The 18278-nt window shown below is 47.8% G+C and overlaps 1 protein-coding gene across 4 annotated transcripts in view; it reads left to right on the top strand.

The window, feature by feature from the left end:
• Arsg (arylsulfatase G) overlaps positions 1 to 18278 on the top strand; it is a 127212-nt gene that overhangs the window by 64029 nt on the left and 44905 nt on the right. For 3 of the 4 annotated variants that reach the window (XM_041635649.1, XM_041635650.1, XM_041635652.1), the window contains 2 exons: positions 11738 to 11925; positions 16208 to 16255. The exons of the other annotated variant lie outside the window; for it this stretch is intronic. In XM_041635649.1, coding sequence (XP_041491583.1) covers positions 11738 to 11925; positions 16208 to 16255 — 236 coding nt within the window. The remainder of the gene's footprint in view (positions 1 to 11737; positions 11926 to 16207; positions 16256 to 18278) is intronic. 4 annotated transcript variants of the gene reach the window in all.

Below are 18278 nucleotides of genomic sequence, written 5' to 3'. Positions count from 1 at the left end.
ACATCTGTTGGTAATGGATCGTAAGATGCAATAAACCCTTTCCTCCCTAAGTAGCTGTTGGTTACGGTGTTTATCATAGCAACAGAAAGCAAACAGGGACAATTTGGAAACAAAATACTGGGGAGGAGGAAGAAGGAGGGGGAGGTTACGGTTTTGTTGTTGTTTGATTTTGAGGCAGGGTCATGATATGAAACCCAGGCCTGTCCAAGAACTCACTGTGTAGCTAGAATTAGAGACCCTCTTGCCTCTGCCTTCTGAGTGCTGGGTTTCAGCTGTGCCAGACTCGGATGACGCTTTGAGTTGAGCAACTGGGTGAGAGGTGGTGGTGTTTCCTGAGAGAGCGAAGATTGGAGAGGAGGGCTGGGCATGCTGGGACTCATCTCAAAAAGAGTCAGGCATTCTTGGAGAGGAGGAGGGCAAAGGAAAACCCACTGGCCCTGTGGGAGAAATACCTGGAGGCTGAGGACCAACAGCCATTTCTCTATGGCTCTGGGAAGCGTGGAGGGCTGAGGACTGGCGGGGATATCATCAGCTCTGGCTGATACTCCTGCGCAGCATTGACTTTGGAGGCATGTGGTCCGGGCAGGTGCACAGAGGCTCACGCGTAGAATCTTCCCTGGGTCCTATTCCTTGTTGTCTTATTGAAATGGGTAGTGGGGTTCTGGGGTTCTGGGGTTCTGCTTTTCCATTTCCCCCTGAGCACTGCAAATTGTGCAGCTGGTACTACTGTGTTGTAAGCTTGGATCGTTCCATTCCAAACTACATACTCAAAAAAGAATAAACCCAAGGGCAACAGATGCTTATGGCATAATGTGTGTGAAGTTCTTGGGAAAATGCCTGGGGTTAGAATACGTGTTTTATAAGCATTCAAGGTGAGGGTTATGAGAATAATCACGAGGACCACTCGGAGTGTGAGCTGGGAGGGTCCTTGTACTTCAGACTCAAGAGGAAAGAAAGAATGGATGCTTGTTTAGAAGTAAAGTTAAGAGCGATGGATGGAGCTGTTTGGAGTTACTAGCGCAGCTCTTGACAGCTGCCTGCAACACTGGCATCCAAGCTTTCCCTCAGGAGTTTGAGCCTCGTGATCCCAGGATGCCTGGATGCTGCAAGTCTGGAATAAACCCATGCTTGGGAATGTTATGCCAGGCACCTGGAAACTGCGGGAAGGAAGGCCACAAATACATTTTCCTGCACCCCGAGGAGACCAAGGGGACAGAAGGGAAGTGCTGGCAGGGCGGAGTTCCCTAGCTATGAACCCAGGATCTCCCGGAAGATCTGGAGGGAGAGCCTCACCCAGTTTGTGTAAACCTGACAGTGCGCGTAGGCACAAGCACCATCCCTGTCCTCATTCTGTCACGGAGGATCATAGGAGGTATCATATGGCCTGCTGCCCAGAGCGGAGCTTCAGGAGCGGAACGTACTTCCTGGCCAGCCGGCCTGGGATCTCACAGTGCAGTTTCCTTGCTCCCCGAGGATGCCCCTAATTTGCTGTTTGTCACTTTGAAAAAAAAGTCATTTCAGGCTAGGGAGATAATAAAGCCCGGCTGATAACGTGTTTGAGTTTCATCTCTAGAACCCATGTATCTATATTTAAATAGATTTAAGTGTGGTGGCAATCCAGGTTCAAAATCCCAGTCCCAGGGTGGCAGAGAGGTGAAGATCCCTGGTGCTTCCTGGCTAGCCTGGTCTACTCTGACCGTTCCAGGTGGTTGAAAGACCTAGAGTCAAAACCAAGATGGGTGACTCTTGAGGAACAACACCTGAAATTGTCTCATGTGCTTGAATGCATACAAGAGCAGGCACACATATTAACACACACACATACAAACACGAACATGCATGAACTCTCAGATACACAGCAACACCTCCCCCCCTCCCCCCAACCACTCATACACATGCAGTTTCAGGGCCAGATGTAGTAGCCTGAGCCTGTAATCCCAGAATTCAGGAGGCGGAGGCAGGATATTGTGACTGAGGCCAGTTTAGACTACATAGAGAGTGTCAGGCCAGCCTGGGCTACACAGCGAGAATCCGCCTCTCTTTTTATTTTTAAAACAGAGTTTGATTCAGAATTAACCTGTCTTCTGGGAATAGCCCAGGTCTCTGTAGTAAGAAAGACCTTGCTATAGTGTGCAAAACCAGAGGGAACTGGTATTGTCCAGATCAGATGGTTCTCATTTTGGTAATTCCCATGCGGGAGCCCTCCAAATATTGTGAAGTAAGAGAGCTAGACGGTGCCTTGCTGTGAAATGTCGAATAACCAACTGAAAACAAAACAAAACAACCCAACAACAAACTGGGTGATGGTGCACGCCTTTAATCCCAGCACTCGGGAGGCAGAGGCAGGTGGATCTCTGTGAGTTCGAGGCCAGCCTGGTCTATGGAGCGAGTTCCAGGACAGGCTCCAAAGCTACCCTGTCTCAAAAAGCAAAAAACAAACAAACAAACAAAACAAAATGAACAACCAGCTGCCTCTACCTCCCCACTTGTAATGAGCTGCAGATGCCAGCCATTTTGTTGTAGCTCCGGACCCTCTTTCCTGGGTGTCTGTCGCTCTCACAGCGTGCAAGCAGATGGTCAGAATGGAGGTCTGGGAATGACTTTGTTCACAGGGCTGCTGTCTCCGTGGTGATGACCTCACTGTGGAAGTCACTGGCCAGAGCATCTACAGGTAGCCTTTCCAGTCTGGTGGTCTCATGACAGCCCCACCATTTATATGGTGGCTCACGGAGTGTTTCAAGAGAGAAAGTCTTACAAGGCCAGAGCCCAGCAATTGGCAGTGTTGCTTCCATGTTATTCTATTTAAAAAACAAACAAACAAACACCAACCACCGATCTGCCCCATATTCAAGGCAGGGGACATAAATCCCACCTCTCAGTGGGAGGTATGTCAAAGCATTCATGGCCATCTTCAAACTTCCCTAAATAAAAGAGAAAGGATTCTGTGCTATCAATATGTCAAAAGGCATATAATTACCTGGAGGCTGAGGAGCTGGTTCCATAGATATGGCATACCATTAAAAAAACATACTCATAAGTTTATTTAGGCTCACAGTTTCAAAGGGGACAGTTCCATCATGGTAGAAAGGCATGGTGGCAGAGGGGGCTCTGTTGATGGGCATGGGAGCCTGAAGCTAGACTGTTCACATCCTGGCTGACCAGGAAGCAGAGGACAGTCTGGAGATATACCTCCAGCAGGCGCTAAGGTCTAAAGCCGCCTTGGCCTTCACAGTAGCGCCATGAGCTGGAGACCACCTTCTCGAAATGTAGTCCTGTGGGGAACATTCTAGATTCAAACTATATCACACACAGCTGCCCCCTTTCTCTGCTGGTCACAGTAGTGTCCAAGCAAAAGAAAGAAATAAGTGTCCCTTTTCAGTTACACATAATTGTCAGTGAGACCTGCTGTCCAGATGGGGAGAACTTGGCCCCCCCTGAAAGGGTTTCTGAGTATTTTCCTCTTAGTCTGTAGGAAATTTTTTTATATATATACAAAAGTCTATTTACACAACACAAAACTGGTTTCTTGAAGCCGTTAGAACCAGTGACAACTCAGTGACATTTAGTGCTGGTCCCCTGCAACCACCACTTCATAGAGAGGCAGAATATTTTCATCACTCCAGAAGAAAAGCCCACACCCATTCCCCACTCTTGCAAGCTCTTAGCATCTGCCAGCCTTTCTAGGTCGCACTGAATTTGCCTAGTCTGGCTAGTTCATAGAAATAGAAACACACACACACACATCAGTCCATGGCATATTGTTTCTAACATCTTTTACCCACCACTAGTTTTGTGTATGTGGTGTTGGAGATTGGAATCAGGGTCTTAAGTGTGCCAAGCAAGGGTTCTACAGCCCTGGTGCTTGGTTTCTTTGAGACGGAGTTTCACTGTGTAGCCCAGGCTGGTCTTGAACTCATGATCCTCTTGGTTTATCTTTTGGTTTATCTTTTGAGTGCTGGGGTCAGGGGCATGTGGCCATCATACCTGTAATGTTTTTTAAGGTAAATCATATTACTTATATGCAAACTCGTTCCTTTTTAATTGTTGAGTATTATTTCACTCCATAGACATACCACATTTTAAAAGCTGTCTGCTCACATAAATTCACAAAAAAGTTGAATGCCATTTGGGCTAGTCTCACCTTTTGGTTATTGAAAATAGGGTTCTATGAGCATTGATTAGTATTTATTGGGAAATTCCCAGTAGTAGAATTTCTGGGACTCACAATGGAAATAATGATTTTTTGTTTTGTTTTGTTTCTGTTTATTTTTATAAATGTGTATGGGTGTTTTGCCTTCATGTGTATCTGTGTCGCATGTATGTGCCCAGTGACTGTGGAGGCCAGAAGGGGTCAGGTCCCCTGGAACTGGAGTTAGAGATGGCTGCGAGAGCATGCGTGTGTATGTAGGAAACCGTAGGTTGATGTCAGATGTGTTCCTCGATAGTATCATACTTTGGCTTTTGAGTCAGAATTTATCAGTGAGCCTGGAGGTTGCTGTTTTGGCTAGGCTGGCTGGCCAGTGAGCCCCCAGGACCTCTCGTCATGTTTTCCCGACACTGAGATTGCTGATGTGGGCCCTGCAGACACATTAGCAATGGAGTCACCTCCCCAGACTCCATGTCGAGATGTTTCAATGTCACATTCCAGTGTCCACTTTGGGCCAGCCCCGAATCTCACTCAGTCTCAGCTTCCCTTCGGTGCTAGGTTGCTGAGATCTCCACAGTCCGGACACCATGAGACCGGGAGATGACATTACCCTTTCAGCCATCTTTCCCTCCCTCCCCACAAACCCTCTGTCACTGCCATGGTCATTCTAGACTCAGATCTGTATAGGGTAAGAAGTTAGATGTTAAACACAGAAACTCAAAGAAGAGTAAAATAAATACTGATCCACCTGAGCATTTTGTTTTGCTTTTGTTTTTTGTTTTGATTTTTGAGACAGGGTTTCTCTGTGTGGCCCTGGCTGTCCTGGAACTCACTCTGTAGACCAGGCTGGCCTCGAACTCACAGAGATCCGCCTGCCTTTGCCTCCCGAGTGCTGGGATTAAAGGCGTGTACTACCACCGCTAGCTGCTGTTTTATTTATATTCACAGCTTTCCCTATGCATACACTCTTTCTCTGAATCTTTGAAGGATGAAAGCATCATGCCCCGTTGGGGATGGAGAGATTGCTTGTGGGCTCAGAGCACCTGCTGAGACCGCACTCTGGTTCCCAGCACCTGCACGCTGACTCACAACTGTCTGGGACTCCAGTTCTGTGGGGTCCAGTGCCCTCTTCTGTCCTCTGTAGGCACTACACAGAACTGCTGCCCATACAGACGCATGCAAGCAAAACAGGTCTTTTAAAAAATGCCACATGAAAAGACAGTATTTTTTTGGGGGGGGGGGAGGGGATAATTCACTACTTTAAGTCTGGCTGAAAACAGAACAAAGGGGAATCAAGTTCTCTTGCTGCCAAGGGGGTTGCAAGAGGAGGGTACCATACCTGCACAAAGCTTGAATTCATTTTACCCTTTTGGGAATATGACATAAAATATTTTATAAGTAAAAAAAAATGCTCAATAATGTTTTAATAATGCCCATATTGCCATTATTACACTAAAAACGGCCAGTGATTCCCTAATATCTAAAGCCCACTTCACATTAAAATTTCCTTTACTACGCCTCAAATGTGCATTAAGTGTATTTGAAGTGAGATCACTTTACTTTTGCTCTTCTCTCTTTGGTTTCCTTTGATGTAGGCTGTTGCCTAGCCCATCCCAGTTTTTTTTCCTGGCTCTTGGGAGTAGCTGGACCCTTGTCTCGAAACACCTGAGCACTGATTTGTGTGAGAGTTGAATCTGTTGTTCTCGTAGCTGGATTTCCTGGACCGAAGAAATTAGATTCAGAAGTTTGATTAGATTCAGGTTAAGTGTTTTTGGCAGAATCCCCGCTTTTTTACACTTCATCTCTCATCCCATCAGGAGGCATAAAAGGCCACGGGCAAATGCTTAGAGACACTAAGTCTAATCCCTTTATAGACAGCTAATTGCTAGTTCTGCCCAATTCATAAATGGCTGGAGGGTGTCAGAGTGTGACAGTGTGACCACTTATGGCCACTGGTCACCAGTTATTTTTTAGGACGTTGTAGACCTGGTCATTTCCCAAGGCTACTGTGCCCTTGGTGTGAGCTAGCAGATGCAAAGGAGAGTTCTCCCTTGTCACCTGGTCGAGGCTGTGGATCAGTCCAGAGGGCCAGGGCACGTGCTTAATTATTTTCCTTTAATTATGAATTTTTAGGATGTGGAATTGATATCATGTTCGCCTCCAGTGGTGAAAAATGACTCGGTGAACGTCTGTGTGTACCTGCGTGTGTGTGTGTGTGTGTGTGTGTGTGTGTGTGTTGATGGAGATCCAACCAAGGGAGTTGAACATGCTTAGCACTGTACCAATGAACTATATCTCCCAAGCACACACTTATTCTTCTGATGCTCAATTGATCTCAAACCTGGAGTTAGATATTTCTCCCAAGGGAGAAATTCCTTTAATGTGGGACGGTGCTGGAAACAAAGACTGGGTGCAGGTAGGTTTGCTGTTTTGAGGGGCAGGGGAGAGCAACGCTTCTTTCTGTCAGTTGGTTCGTCAGTTGGAAATCGATTATTTATGAGATTATGAATTCATAACGACATTTTCTTTCTAGCTAAACGTTTATCTTGTGGTGCTGTCATTGAACCGAGAACCTCGCGAGTGCTAGGCAAGCTCTTTGCCACTGCGCTAGCTGTATCCTCAACCTATCATTACGCTGCTGGTAATTTTTATATTACAGGCTTTTCTTAACATCGTATAGCTCTTATATTTTCTGACAGTGAAAATCTTGGTTTCCTGTTAGGAACATTAATATAATTACTTATTTACATTTCTCTCTCATACACATGAAAATGTCTCAAAAAAAATCCCTGTACTAACACTTCCACCAATAGTACAGTCACTGTGTAAAGTGTAAGATTTCCTTAGAATATACTTTTTGGTTGTTGTTATGGACAGCCTGAACACTGCGTGCTAAAGTCGCCTGAAATGGTTCTTCCTTCTGGGTGTTCTTCTTTGAAATTTGTTGTCTAGTGAGACTCGTTTGTTTCTTTTTTTTCTTCTTATAGAGTCTGCTGGGTTCTCCTTTGAAGCTTAACTTTGCATTTTGCCCAGATCTGACATTCACCTGGTACAGACATCAATCCATAGACCACCATAATCCCAAGGATCTTGTTCCCAGCCCCTTACCCAGCCATTTCTCCTCCCTCTTCTGAGAAACCTTGTTTATTTTATTTTTAAGACTGGTTTTTGGCCTACTTTTTCTATCAGCAATGTAAAGAAGGAAGGGTTTCTTTTGTCTCACAGTTTGAGGGTACAGCCCATCATGGCAGGGAAAGGAACATGAGGCAGCTGGTCATGTTGTCTTCACAGGTAGGAAGCAAAGCAAGGTAAATTCTGTCGCGGACCCCAGTCCATGGGATGGTGCATGGGATGGTGTCACCCACAGTCGGGCTAGGTCTTCACTGTTGAGTTAATGTCCCTGGAAATGCTCTCTCAGACACACACAGAGGTGTGTCTCCTAAGTGGTTCTGAATGCTACCAAGTTGACAGTTAAGACTTAGCCATCTACTCCTCTAGCTGCAAACTCTTTCTCCAGTGGAATGCCTGCCCTTGTCACTATCAAAGTGTCCCTAACAGCTCCATCTTTTAGATTCCAGTCTGGGTCCTGTCCATGCCATGGAGTCTTTCACGAAGCTTGGGTCCTTATCAAGTCCTTTGTCCCCATAAGTTCTGAAGCATGCTGGTCTGCATCCTATTGTCTCCAGGCTTGGGGTCTTATTTATGTATTTTTGCTTGTTCATTTCCTGGCGCCCAGGCTCCTGAAATAGCCACACAGAAACTGTATTAATTAAATCACTGCTTGGCTATTGGCTAGCTTTTACATCTTGATTTAAGCCATTTCTATTAATCTGTGTATTGCCACGTGGCCGTGGCTTACCAGCAAACTTTTGGCATGTCTGTCTCTAGTGGCTCCATGGCTTCTTCTTGACTCTGCCTCCTTTCTCTCATCATTCAATTTAGTTTTCCCTGCCTAGCTCTATTCTACCCTATGGGCTCAAGACAGTTTCTTTATTAACCAATGGTATTCACAGCATACAGAGGGGAATCCCAATCAGCTGTCCTTTAAGTGATCCCACCCTTGCTTTCTTTATATTATTTTTCTTTTTTGATTTATTTATATGTATGAGTGTCTTACCTGCATGCATGCATGTGCATCATGTGTTTGCTTGATGCCTTCAGAACCCAGAGGAGGGCATCGGATCTTCTGGGTCTGGAGTTGCAGATGGTTGTGAACCACCATGTGGGTGCAGGGAAGCAAACTCTAGTCCCCTACAGGAACAGCAAGTGCCTTTCGCTGCTGAGTCATCTCTCCAACCCCAGTCTTGTTTTCCAACCAGGTTGCATGTTCCTGTAAGGGTGGGGACATGCCTAGAATTTTTTTTTTTACTCTTATCATATTTTATTCACATGGGAAGTGAACACATATATACAATGGCACAAGTGTGGAGGTCCCAGGACGACTTGTGGGACTTGATTCTCTCGTTCCTTCATGTGGGTCCTAGGAATTGAACTGATTTTTGGTTTGGCAGCAGGCACCTTTAACAATTGAGCAATTTCACTGGCACCATGCCTAGAATTCCTTCCTTCCTTCCTTCCTTCCTTCCTTCCTTCCTTCCTTTATTTTTTTCCAGGCACGGTTTTTCTGTGATCAGCTCTAGTTGTCCCAGAACTTACTCTGTAGACCAGGCTGGCCTCAAACTCACAAAGATCCGCCTGCCACTGCCTCAAGTGCTGGGTTTAAAGGTGTGCACCACCACTGCCCAGCTCCTATGCCTATAATTTTTAAAGAACATGTTTATATTACTTTGTATTTATCTTGTGGACATATTTGGGGTTGGTGTTATATGCCTGCCACACCAATTGTAGAGGTCAAAGGACAACTTGTAGGAATTGATTCTCTTTTCCACCATGCGAGTCTCTGGAATTGAACTCAAGTCACCAAGCTTGGTGGCATGCACCTTTACCCTCTGAATCATCTTGCTTGCCCTAGAATTCTTTTATATTCCCTATATAAGGCAGGCATGGGTACACAACCATATAGAGCTTGGCGGTTTTTGCTGTCAGTGGTTACATTTTGCGTGGTCACGACAAACAGCAGATACCGCAACCTTATTCTGACTGGAAGTGCAGACTAATATTCTTGCGAGCCCCTGGATGCAGCGTTTTTATCAGTCAATTCATAACCTTGTTTTATGTGCGATTCTGTTTAAAGACACCGTGTTTGTTTAATACATACTTCTGAGTCATTAGCGTTGGGCTCAGCCAACAGCGCTGTAACTCATTCCTGAACAGCTTGGGGAACATGCTCATCTCTGTAAGGCACGCCGCAGCTCTAGTGCATATGGATGCCAGGCAGCTCTTAGCACGTTACTCGGGGGCCATTGCACACAGTCGAATCACCCACAAAAATATGAAAAGCAAAAGCCAGGGACTCAATAGAGAGGTCAGAGGACACTCACTAGGAGCCTCAGAGCTGAAACAGGGTGGCAGAGAGTAATTTTGTCTCACCTTGACAAGGAATGTGTGCCTTGGAGCAGGCTCTTCTCTCTCTCTCTCTCTCTCTCTCTCTCTCTCTCTCTCTCCCCCCTCCCCGCTGTTTGTATGCGTGTGTGCAGTTATGTGTGCATTGGGAGACCATACATAGAATAGATGACAGGTGTCTTTCTGGACTGCTCTCCACCGTACTAAGACATCGTTTTTATTGCATGTGTTCTATGTATGTGGGGGGGGGCACCCTTGTGCCCTGTGTTCTATGTATGTATGTGGGGGGGGCACCCTTGTGCCCTGTGTTCTGTGTATGTGTGGGGGGGGGCACCCTTGTGCCCTGTGTTCTGAGTATGTGTGTGTGGGGGGCACCCTTGTGCCCTGTGTTCTATGTATGTATGTGTGGGGGGGCACCCTTGTGCCCTGTGTTCTATGTATGTATGTATGTGGGGGGGGCACCCTTGTGCCCTGTGTTCTATGTGTGTGGGGGGGCACCCTTGTGCCCTGTGTTCTGTGTATGTATGTGTGGGGGGGCACCCTTGTGCCCTGTGTTCTATGTATGTGTGTGTGGGGGGCACCCTTGTGCCCTGTGTTCTGTGTATGTATGGGGGGGCACCCTTGTGCCCTGTGTTCTGTGTATGTGTGTGTGTGGGGGGGGCACCCTTGTGCCCTGTGTTCTATGTATGTGTGGGGGGGGCACCCTTGTGCCCTGTGTTCTATGTATGTGTGTGGGGGGGCACCCTTGTGCCCTGTGTTCTGTGTATGTATGGGGGGGCACCCTTGTGCCCTGTGTTCTGTGTATGTGTGTGTGGGGGGGCACCCTTGTGCCCTGTGTTCTATGTATGTGTGTGTGGGGGGCCCCTTGTGCCATGTGTTCTGTGTATGTGGGGGGGTACCCTTGTGCCCTGTGTTCTATGTATGTGTGTGGGGGCACCCTTGTGCCCTGTGTTCTATGTATGTGTGTGTGGGGGGGGGCACCCTTGTGCCCTGTGTTCTATGTATGTGTGGGGGGGGCACCCTTGTGCCCTGTGTTCTATGTATGTGTGTGGGGGGCACCCTTGTGCCCTGTGTTCTATGTATGTGTGTGGGGGCACCCTTGTGCCCTGTGTTCTATGTATGTGTGTGGGGGGCACCCTTGTGCCCTGTGTTCTATGTATGTGTGTGGTGGGGGCACCCTTGTGCCCTGTGTTCTGTGTATGTGGGGGGGCACCCTTGTGCCCTGTGTTCTATGTATGTGTGGGGGGCACCCTTGTGCCATGGTGTGCTTGTGGAAGTCAGAGGACGGCTTCGGGAACTCAGTACTCTCCTGCCCCCAGTGTGGGTCCTGAGGATCGAACTCAGATCGTCAGGCTTGGTGGCAAGCACACTTATCTACTGAACTAGCAATCCGGTCCTGATTTACCAAACCTGGGGCTCACTTCTTCAGAAAGGCTGGAAGACTGGCCATCAAGCTCAGGGAATCCTCCTGTCTCCACTCTTCCCTCACACTAGGAGGGTTATAAGTGTGTTGACATGAGTGCTGGGAATTTGAGCTCACACTTATACTTCAAGTGCTTTACCGACTGAGCCGTCTTCCCAGCCCTGTGACTCATATTTTTTCTAAGTCTATTTCTTTCTTTAGATAAAAAAATAAAAAAAATACTTGGTCAGTGTGTCTTTGTGGGTATATTCACACATAAGGGCATTTGCCCATGGAAGCCAGAAGAGGGTGTTGGATCTCCTGATGTTGGAATTACAGGCTGCCCAGCATGGGTGCTGGGAACTGAACTCTGGTCCTCTGCAAGAGGAGTCTCTACTTCTAATCACTGAGTCGTCTCTCCTGTGTGTCTGTTTCTATCCATGGATGATTCTAAACTGGTTCAAATCTTGATTTTGAGGTTCAAAAACTCCCTGAAGTGAGTGACTTTGACATACGGGATCTATAAATAAAAAGTGTTGGCCCTGCCAGTCTGAGTTAACCTCCAACTAATTTCCTTCCAGGGCTTCCTTTTCCTTGCCCACCACAGGGTGGCTTTTACAGTTGTTCTCAGGGCTATCATTCCAGCCCCCGAGTGAGTCCCCCATCCCTTCTCATTTGCCTTCCTGTAGCTGGCCAAGTCCTGAGCTGCCTACCATTCCTTGCAGGTTTGTGGACTTCCACGCAGCTGCCTCCACCTGCTCGCCTTCGCGAGCCTCCCTGCTTACTGGCCGACTGGGTCTACGCAACGGAGTCACGCACAACTTTGCCGTCACCTCTGTCGGGGGGCTTCCACTCAACGAGACCACCTTGGCCGAGGTGCTAAAGCGGGCTGGCTATGTCACTGCCATGATAGGTAATGTCCCCTGAAGAGTTGCTTCGAGATCTGAGAGCTGCCAGAGGGGTGGCGGCTGCCTCTTCTGCTCGCTTCTGCGTTTTCCTTGGTTACTCTCTGGGTACAGATGGCAGGGATGCTCTTAGCTAGCTGTCCGTGACTGGGAAGGCCCGGCAGTGCCTGAAAACATGTATAGAGCTCTCTCCTCCCAGGGTAATAAGCTTTGTGGTAAGTGATTGCATCCATTAGGTCAGAGGCTCAAAGATACCATTGGGAGCTTTTCCCGACACTCTCTGCTATCCTGAGCGCGTGGGTTTTGTTCGTGTGCGTGTGGCTACGGCGTCTCGGTTTCAGGGTCCTCCATTGTAATTAGGTTCAAGGAGGGGAAAGAGAAGAGAAGGAATGGGTCCCAGGCACAATATACCCACCCATTCTTACCAAGAAATGGAATCTTTTGTTTAAGATAAGAATTACCCCCCCTCCAGAGTTCGAGGCCAGCCTGGTCTACAAGAGCTAGTTCCAGGACAGGAACCAAAAGCTACGGTGAAACCCTGTCTCGAAAAATTAAAAAAAAAAAATAATTTCCCCTCCCAGGGCTGGAGAGATGACTCAGTGGTGAAGAGCGCTGGCTGCCTTTCTGGAAGACCCGGGTTCAATCCCCAGCACCCACATGGCAGCTGGCAACTGTCTGTTATTTCAGTTTGGGGGACCCTATGCCCTGACATAGACATGTATGTAAGTAAAACACCAATGTCCATAAAATAGAAATAAATCACTAAAAAGAAGAAGAAGAAGAAGAAGAAGAAGAAGAAGAAGAAGAAGAAGAAAAGAAAAAAAAGAATCCTTCCTTCCCAAGTACAGGGCTTAAATCTTGAATCTTAAGTCTTGAACAAACTGACAGCTTCGGGCTGTCCATGCTGCAGCCCCTACCTGGGATGCACAATGTACTCACTGGGTGCTGTCTCTGTAGAAAACAGTCCTGACCCTGCCCCCGCCCTGCCACCCTGGGAAATCTTACTAGAAGCGAAACTGAAGATGTGGATATAGGGTAGGAAAACAGCAGTCAGTTCCTCGCCGTTCCCTCCCCTTCTCACTTCCTTCCTTCCCTCCTCTCTGTTTTGTTTTCTGAAACAGAGTCTCATGTATTCCAAGGTGGCCTCAAACTCATTACGTAGCTGAGGGTGACACCGAACTTTTGACGCTCCTGTCCCCACCCACCTCCTGAGCACTGGAAATTTAGGCACGTGTCACCATGTCCGGTTTTCCGTGGTCCTGGGGCTGGCACCCGGGGTCTTCATGTATGTGAGGCAAGCCCTCTACCAACTGCATCCCTGTCCTTGTTTGTTCCTGAAATAGGGTCTCACTGTGTAGCCTAGGCTGGCCCCAAATATACAGTCCTGTTTGCAGCCTCTGAGTGCTGGAATTCCAGGCGTCGTTTCCTTGTACATATCTTCAAAGCACTTCTACTCAGCGTGGACTATGTTCTGGCCCTAGGGATGCATTCGTTCATTTACACAGGATTATTATTCTCCTATTGTAGAGCGAGAGAACTGTGTCTTGATCCTAAGGACATCTGCTTCCCATTCCTGCCTCAGGCAGGTCATGTCTGTGTCTGTACAGGATCTGACCCCAGATCCTGGGGCCTCTCTGCCTGCCTGTCTTGCAGATCCCGAGACCACCCAGCAGTTCCTACAGCCTCCTTGGCCTGTTTGTGCTTGTTGACTTTCAGAGCTCTGGCTCCAGTGGGATTCCTGTGTCTCTGCCACAGTCCCTCAGCAAGGGAGGCTGTGCCAACAGACACGTGGCAGAGAGGGTCCTCCTGGGTGAGACTCTGGTCTCTGGAGCCTTCTGGGTTAGCTTGGAGGAGATTGCTTTACGCAGACCAAGGACGGGTATCTCCGCTGTTGCCTTCCCCACTCTGAGTTCAAAGGCTTTGCGTTCTTTTATAGGTGCCCGAACTGGAGGATGACATTCCTTGTCTCAGAAGAAGAGGAAGAAGAGACCAATAAAAATTATTTTCTCTTTTTTGCTTCCTGTGTGGCTAGTTTTAGGTCAACCTGACACAAACTAAAGTCATCGGAAAGGAGGGAACCCCAACTGAGAAAAATGCTTTCCTTAGATCCAGCTTCAGGGAATTTTCTTAATTAGTGATTGATTGGCGGGGGAGGGCCCAGCCCATTGTGGGTGGGGCCTGGGTTCTATAACAACACAGGCTGAGCAAGCCAGGAGGAGTAAGCCAGTAGCCAGCACTTCCTCTGCATCATCTCCGGCTTCCAGGTACCTTTCCTGTTTGAGTTCCCGTCCCGACTTCCTTCAGTGACAAACAGTGACGTGGAAGAGCAAGCCAAACAAACACTTTCCTCCCCCAGTTGCTTTTGGTCGTGGGGTTTCATTACAGCAATAGAAACCCTAACTAAGATGCTCCTTCCCGCTCCTCCCCTGAGGTATAATTACCAGGGCATCAGTACCAAGAGGGCACATGAAGCTCCCCTGGGGGTTGCCTGTTAGAGAGACCTATTAGATACATCCATTTAATCCCCAGAGCCAGGCGGTTTGGTCTTTGGACTGAGGCTAGAGCCTTCTACAAAGCAGGGGGCTGGGCTCTTCTTCGTCTGCTTTGGTATTATGGTTCCTTGTTGCCTTTAAACACAAAGTAAACAATTGATCACAGGTGTCTGTGTAACTTCTCCACCCCCACTCCCTTCCCTCTCTCCAGACTGCACCTTTTGTGAACCGTGGAGAAGACTCATACCTGCTTATGAATGAAACCCACCAAAGGGCTCTGGGGTCCGTTCACAGTGCTCAACACCGCTTTGGCTCTTCGTCTGTGTTCATGTGTTTTTACCCCTTCCCTCTTCATATTATTTTATATTTAATCATAATTTTATTTTTTCAGACAGAGACTTGCTATGTATCCTAACTTTGAACTCTTATATTACCTAAACTGGCCCACTGTAAGCACAGACATGTGTCACCAGGCCAGGCTCCCCTCAATTGTTTCCTTCTCCCCCTTCTTCTCTTTTTTTAACACAGGGTCTCACTATTCAGTCCTGGCCGGCCTTGAACTCACTCTATAGACCAGGCTGACCTAGAACTCGTAGAGATTCACGGGCCCCTGTCTTTCCAATGCTGGTAGTAAAGGTGTGCACCACCAGACTCGTCCTTAATTGTTTCCTTAAAAAACTTGCTTTTCAGCTGGGTGGTGGTGGCGCACATCTAATCCCAACAGAGGCAGGCAGATCATTGTGAGTTCAAGGCCAGCCTGGTCTACAGAGCTAGTTCCAGGACAACCAAGTCTACCAAAAACAAGCAAACAAACAGCAGCAACAACAACAACAACAACAAACCCCAAAACCCTGTCTTGAAAACAGAACAAAAGCAAATTTGTTTTTTACATCCACAGAATAGAGCTGGGCATGGTGGTATATGGCCTAGCTCTCAGGAGGCTGAGAGAAGAGATTCCGAATCTGAGGCTGGCCTGAGCTACATAGTAAGACCCTGTCCTGAGTAAACAGAAGAGTTTGCAGTTGCAGGAAGGGGATAACGGACTGATTCCGGTTGGGTTTTACTAAGGCCACATCAAATAGTTTACTTAGTCACACCCCTATGTCTTCTCTTCTTCTTGCTGGCTTCCCTCCTTTCTGTTGTCAAAGGTTGTTGCAGTTTAGATCTTTGGATTGATTGTACATCGCTGGCCCGCTTGCCTTGGCAGTGGTTTCCTGGGATCCGGTCCTCAGAGCAAACGAGCAGATCAGAGGTTCTCACATCGTCGTCAGCGCTCTGCCCCGCGTCTCCCAATTATCCTTGCAGAACAGTGTGTTGGTGGAGCCGGATCTGCAGGTGGCTGAGTTTCTCATTTGCTGCCCGGCGGGTGTCTCAGCACTGGAGCTATCGGGGGAAGTGACCTCTCCCCTGGCCTCTGCACACTGCTGACAACATTACCCAGAGATGAAGATGCCAAAGCCAGGCAGGGTGGGGACCTGCATCTATCTTCATCTTTGCAGGATCCTCCACAAGCCATATGCTCCCAAAGGAAGGGGCTCAGCTGGGCAGCATCACTGGGCTGCTGGGAAGAAAGACCATCCCCAGCTCGTCTTTCCCACAGGCTCCTGAGTCATCCGGTCCCTGTAGGATCTCTTGGGGTCCTAGAGAGAAAGCTCAGCGAGCACACAGCACTGGCTGGTTCTCCTGTCCTCCCTCAAGTGTGAAACTGATGGGAACTGAGTATGTGATCAGCTTCTTGGAGAGTCTACATGTTCCTGCAGAGCCCCATCTGAATGTCTCTCTCTTTCTCTTTTGGCAGGCAAATGGCATCTTGGGCACCATGGTTCTTATCACCCCAATTTCCGCGGTAAGAATTCTTTTGGAGTTTGTTCCTTGGGAGCCAGAGAATAAGGATCCCTGTGTAAAAGAGCTGTATGAGCATTTGAAGCCATTGTATCCCTGGAGATATTCTATGTTAGGACATCTTTGCTTCAAAAGTCCCATCGGTACATGCAGGGTACCAATGCCCCCATCCTCACATCTAGACCCTTCCCTGGTCCCCTACCTTGTCTGTCTGCCCACTGTAGACCATCCATTTCCTTCCATCTCCCAGTTCTTTGCACCTTAGCGAACTTTCTGTGAATTCCTGACAGCGCAGGTAGAAAGAAGTAAAAACAAAATGGTCTGGTGGTTTGCTGGAGCATGAATGTGTCACGGACCCAGATAGAGGAAGCTGCCTCCTGGCCGCCTCCTGGCCACCTCCTGGCCTCCTCCTGCGGCTGTCCTCACACCTGTCACCCTTGAAGAAGGTCAAGACCAGGCTGTCAAAGTGGATTCTCTAATCCCTCGGTGACACTCTGTGAATGTCAGATTTGCCAAAATACGGGTGTTCTTTCCAGTTTGTCATTTCTGCCTCTGTCCTTTCCCTAGCCCTTCTTGCAGACTTTCCCTTACAAGCCATTTACCATGTCAGCACATGCAGCCCTCGGCCCAACATGTGTCTGTCTGTCTGTCTTCACCTACCACTTTGTACACAAACAGGTGGCCTTTTCCTCTAGCGATAGTCCCTGTCTGTTTTTGCAAGCTTCTCCCTCACTTTGCCCCAGTGTCTGTCCCTAACTGTACATAGGGCTGCATTGTGCCTGAAGGGTTCTTTTAAAGGGGCACAGAGGACAGAAGACGAAGCTGTGCCTTTTTTTAAAAAAAAAAATGGCTGATAGAGGAAAGGAACACCAGGCCGGTTCACTACAAAACCTTATTCCAGAAAGTAGGTCTCGCTCTATGAGTGAGGGGTTGGATTAGATCCATTGGTGGTATCTTAAGCACTGTTCCTGGAGTCCTCGGCAGAGAGGCATACTGAGACTGTGCCCTTCTTAGAAGAGGGTCCCTTAAGGATTGTGAGTCTGACCCAGGAGTCAGAAGTGGGAAGAAAGAGATCTCCTACCTATTTGCTGACTTTGCACCAAATAGTGCTGGAAGCCTCCTTGCTTGGACATATGGGGGTCTCTTAGCTGCTCTCTTCTGTCCCTCCTGCTTTTGTGCTCTGCCTGGCTCCCACAAACCCCTGTTTTCCCTTCCAAATCCATCACAGATCACATCAAACATCACACTTTGCCATCATCCATGCTCCCCCTGCTACTCTTAGTTAGAGACCAGGGCTCCCGGGAACACTGAGGCTTCTGCCTAACTCTGGGGTCTGAGGGCAGCTGATATCTAAAATAGGAGTTGGTATACAGCATGGGCCAAATCCAACACCCTGTTTCTGTAAATGCAGTTTTATTGGAAACAGTCTTCTTTGTTACGCCTATCGCCAAGGGTGTTTTGTGCTATAGTGATAGAGTTCAGAAATCATCGTAGAGACTTCTTGTCAACAAAACCTGAAATATTTACTCATCTGGACAACAAGATGACAGCAATACATGGCTCTGCCATTTCTTTATCCATGAGGTATTCAGATCTATTTGTACAAATGAGGTTGACATGGCACTATTGGGTTTTCTTCAGCACTAGTAACATTATCAGCCACTGGTTTCCTTTCTGCTGTTAGGACAAATGCGAAGACCAAAAGGAACTATGGGAGGAAAGGGTTTATTTGGCTTATACTTCCAGGTCATAGTTCACCAATGAAGGATGTCAAAGCAGGAACTTAAAGCAGAAACTACAGAGGAATGCTGCTTGCTGTCTTGCTCTCGGAACTTTGTTTAGTTAGCCGGAATGACCTTGCCTAGGGAATGGTGCTGCCCACAGTGGGCTGGGTCTTCTGACATCAATGAGCAAACAAGGCAGTGGCTCAGTGATGTGCTCACAAGCCAGTTGGATCTGGGAGGTTCGTGAGTTGAGATCCCCCCACTTCTCAGGTCACTCCAAGCTCTGTCAGTTGATAGTTAAAG

Source organism: Microtus oregoni, unplaced genomic scaffold (assembly GCF_018167655.1).
Source record: "Microtus oregoni isolate MIOR12 unplaced genomic scaffold, Mior012 000048F_ref0000485, whole genome shotgun sequence".
Taxonomy (NCBI): domain Eukaryota; kingdom Metazoa; phylum Chordata; class Mammalia; order Rodentia; family Cricetidae; genus Microtus; species Microtus oregoni.
This window is presented reverse-complemented; position numbering and strand designations above follow the sequence as displayed.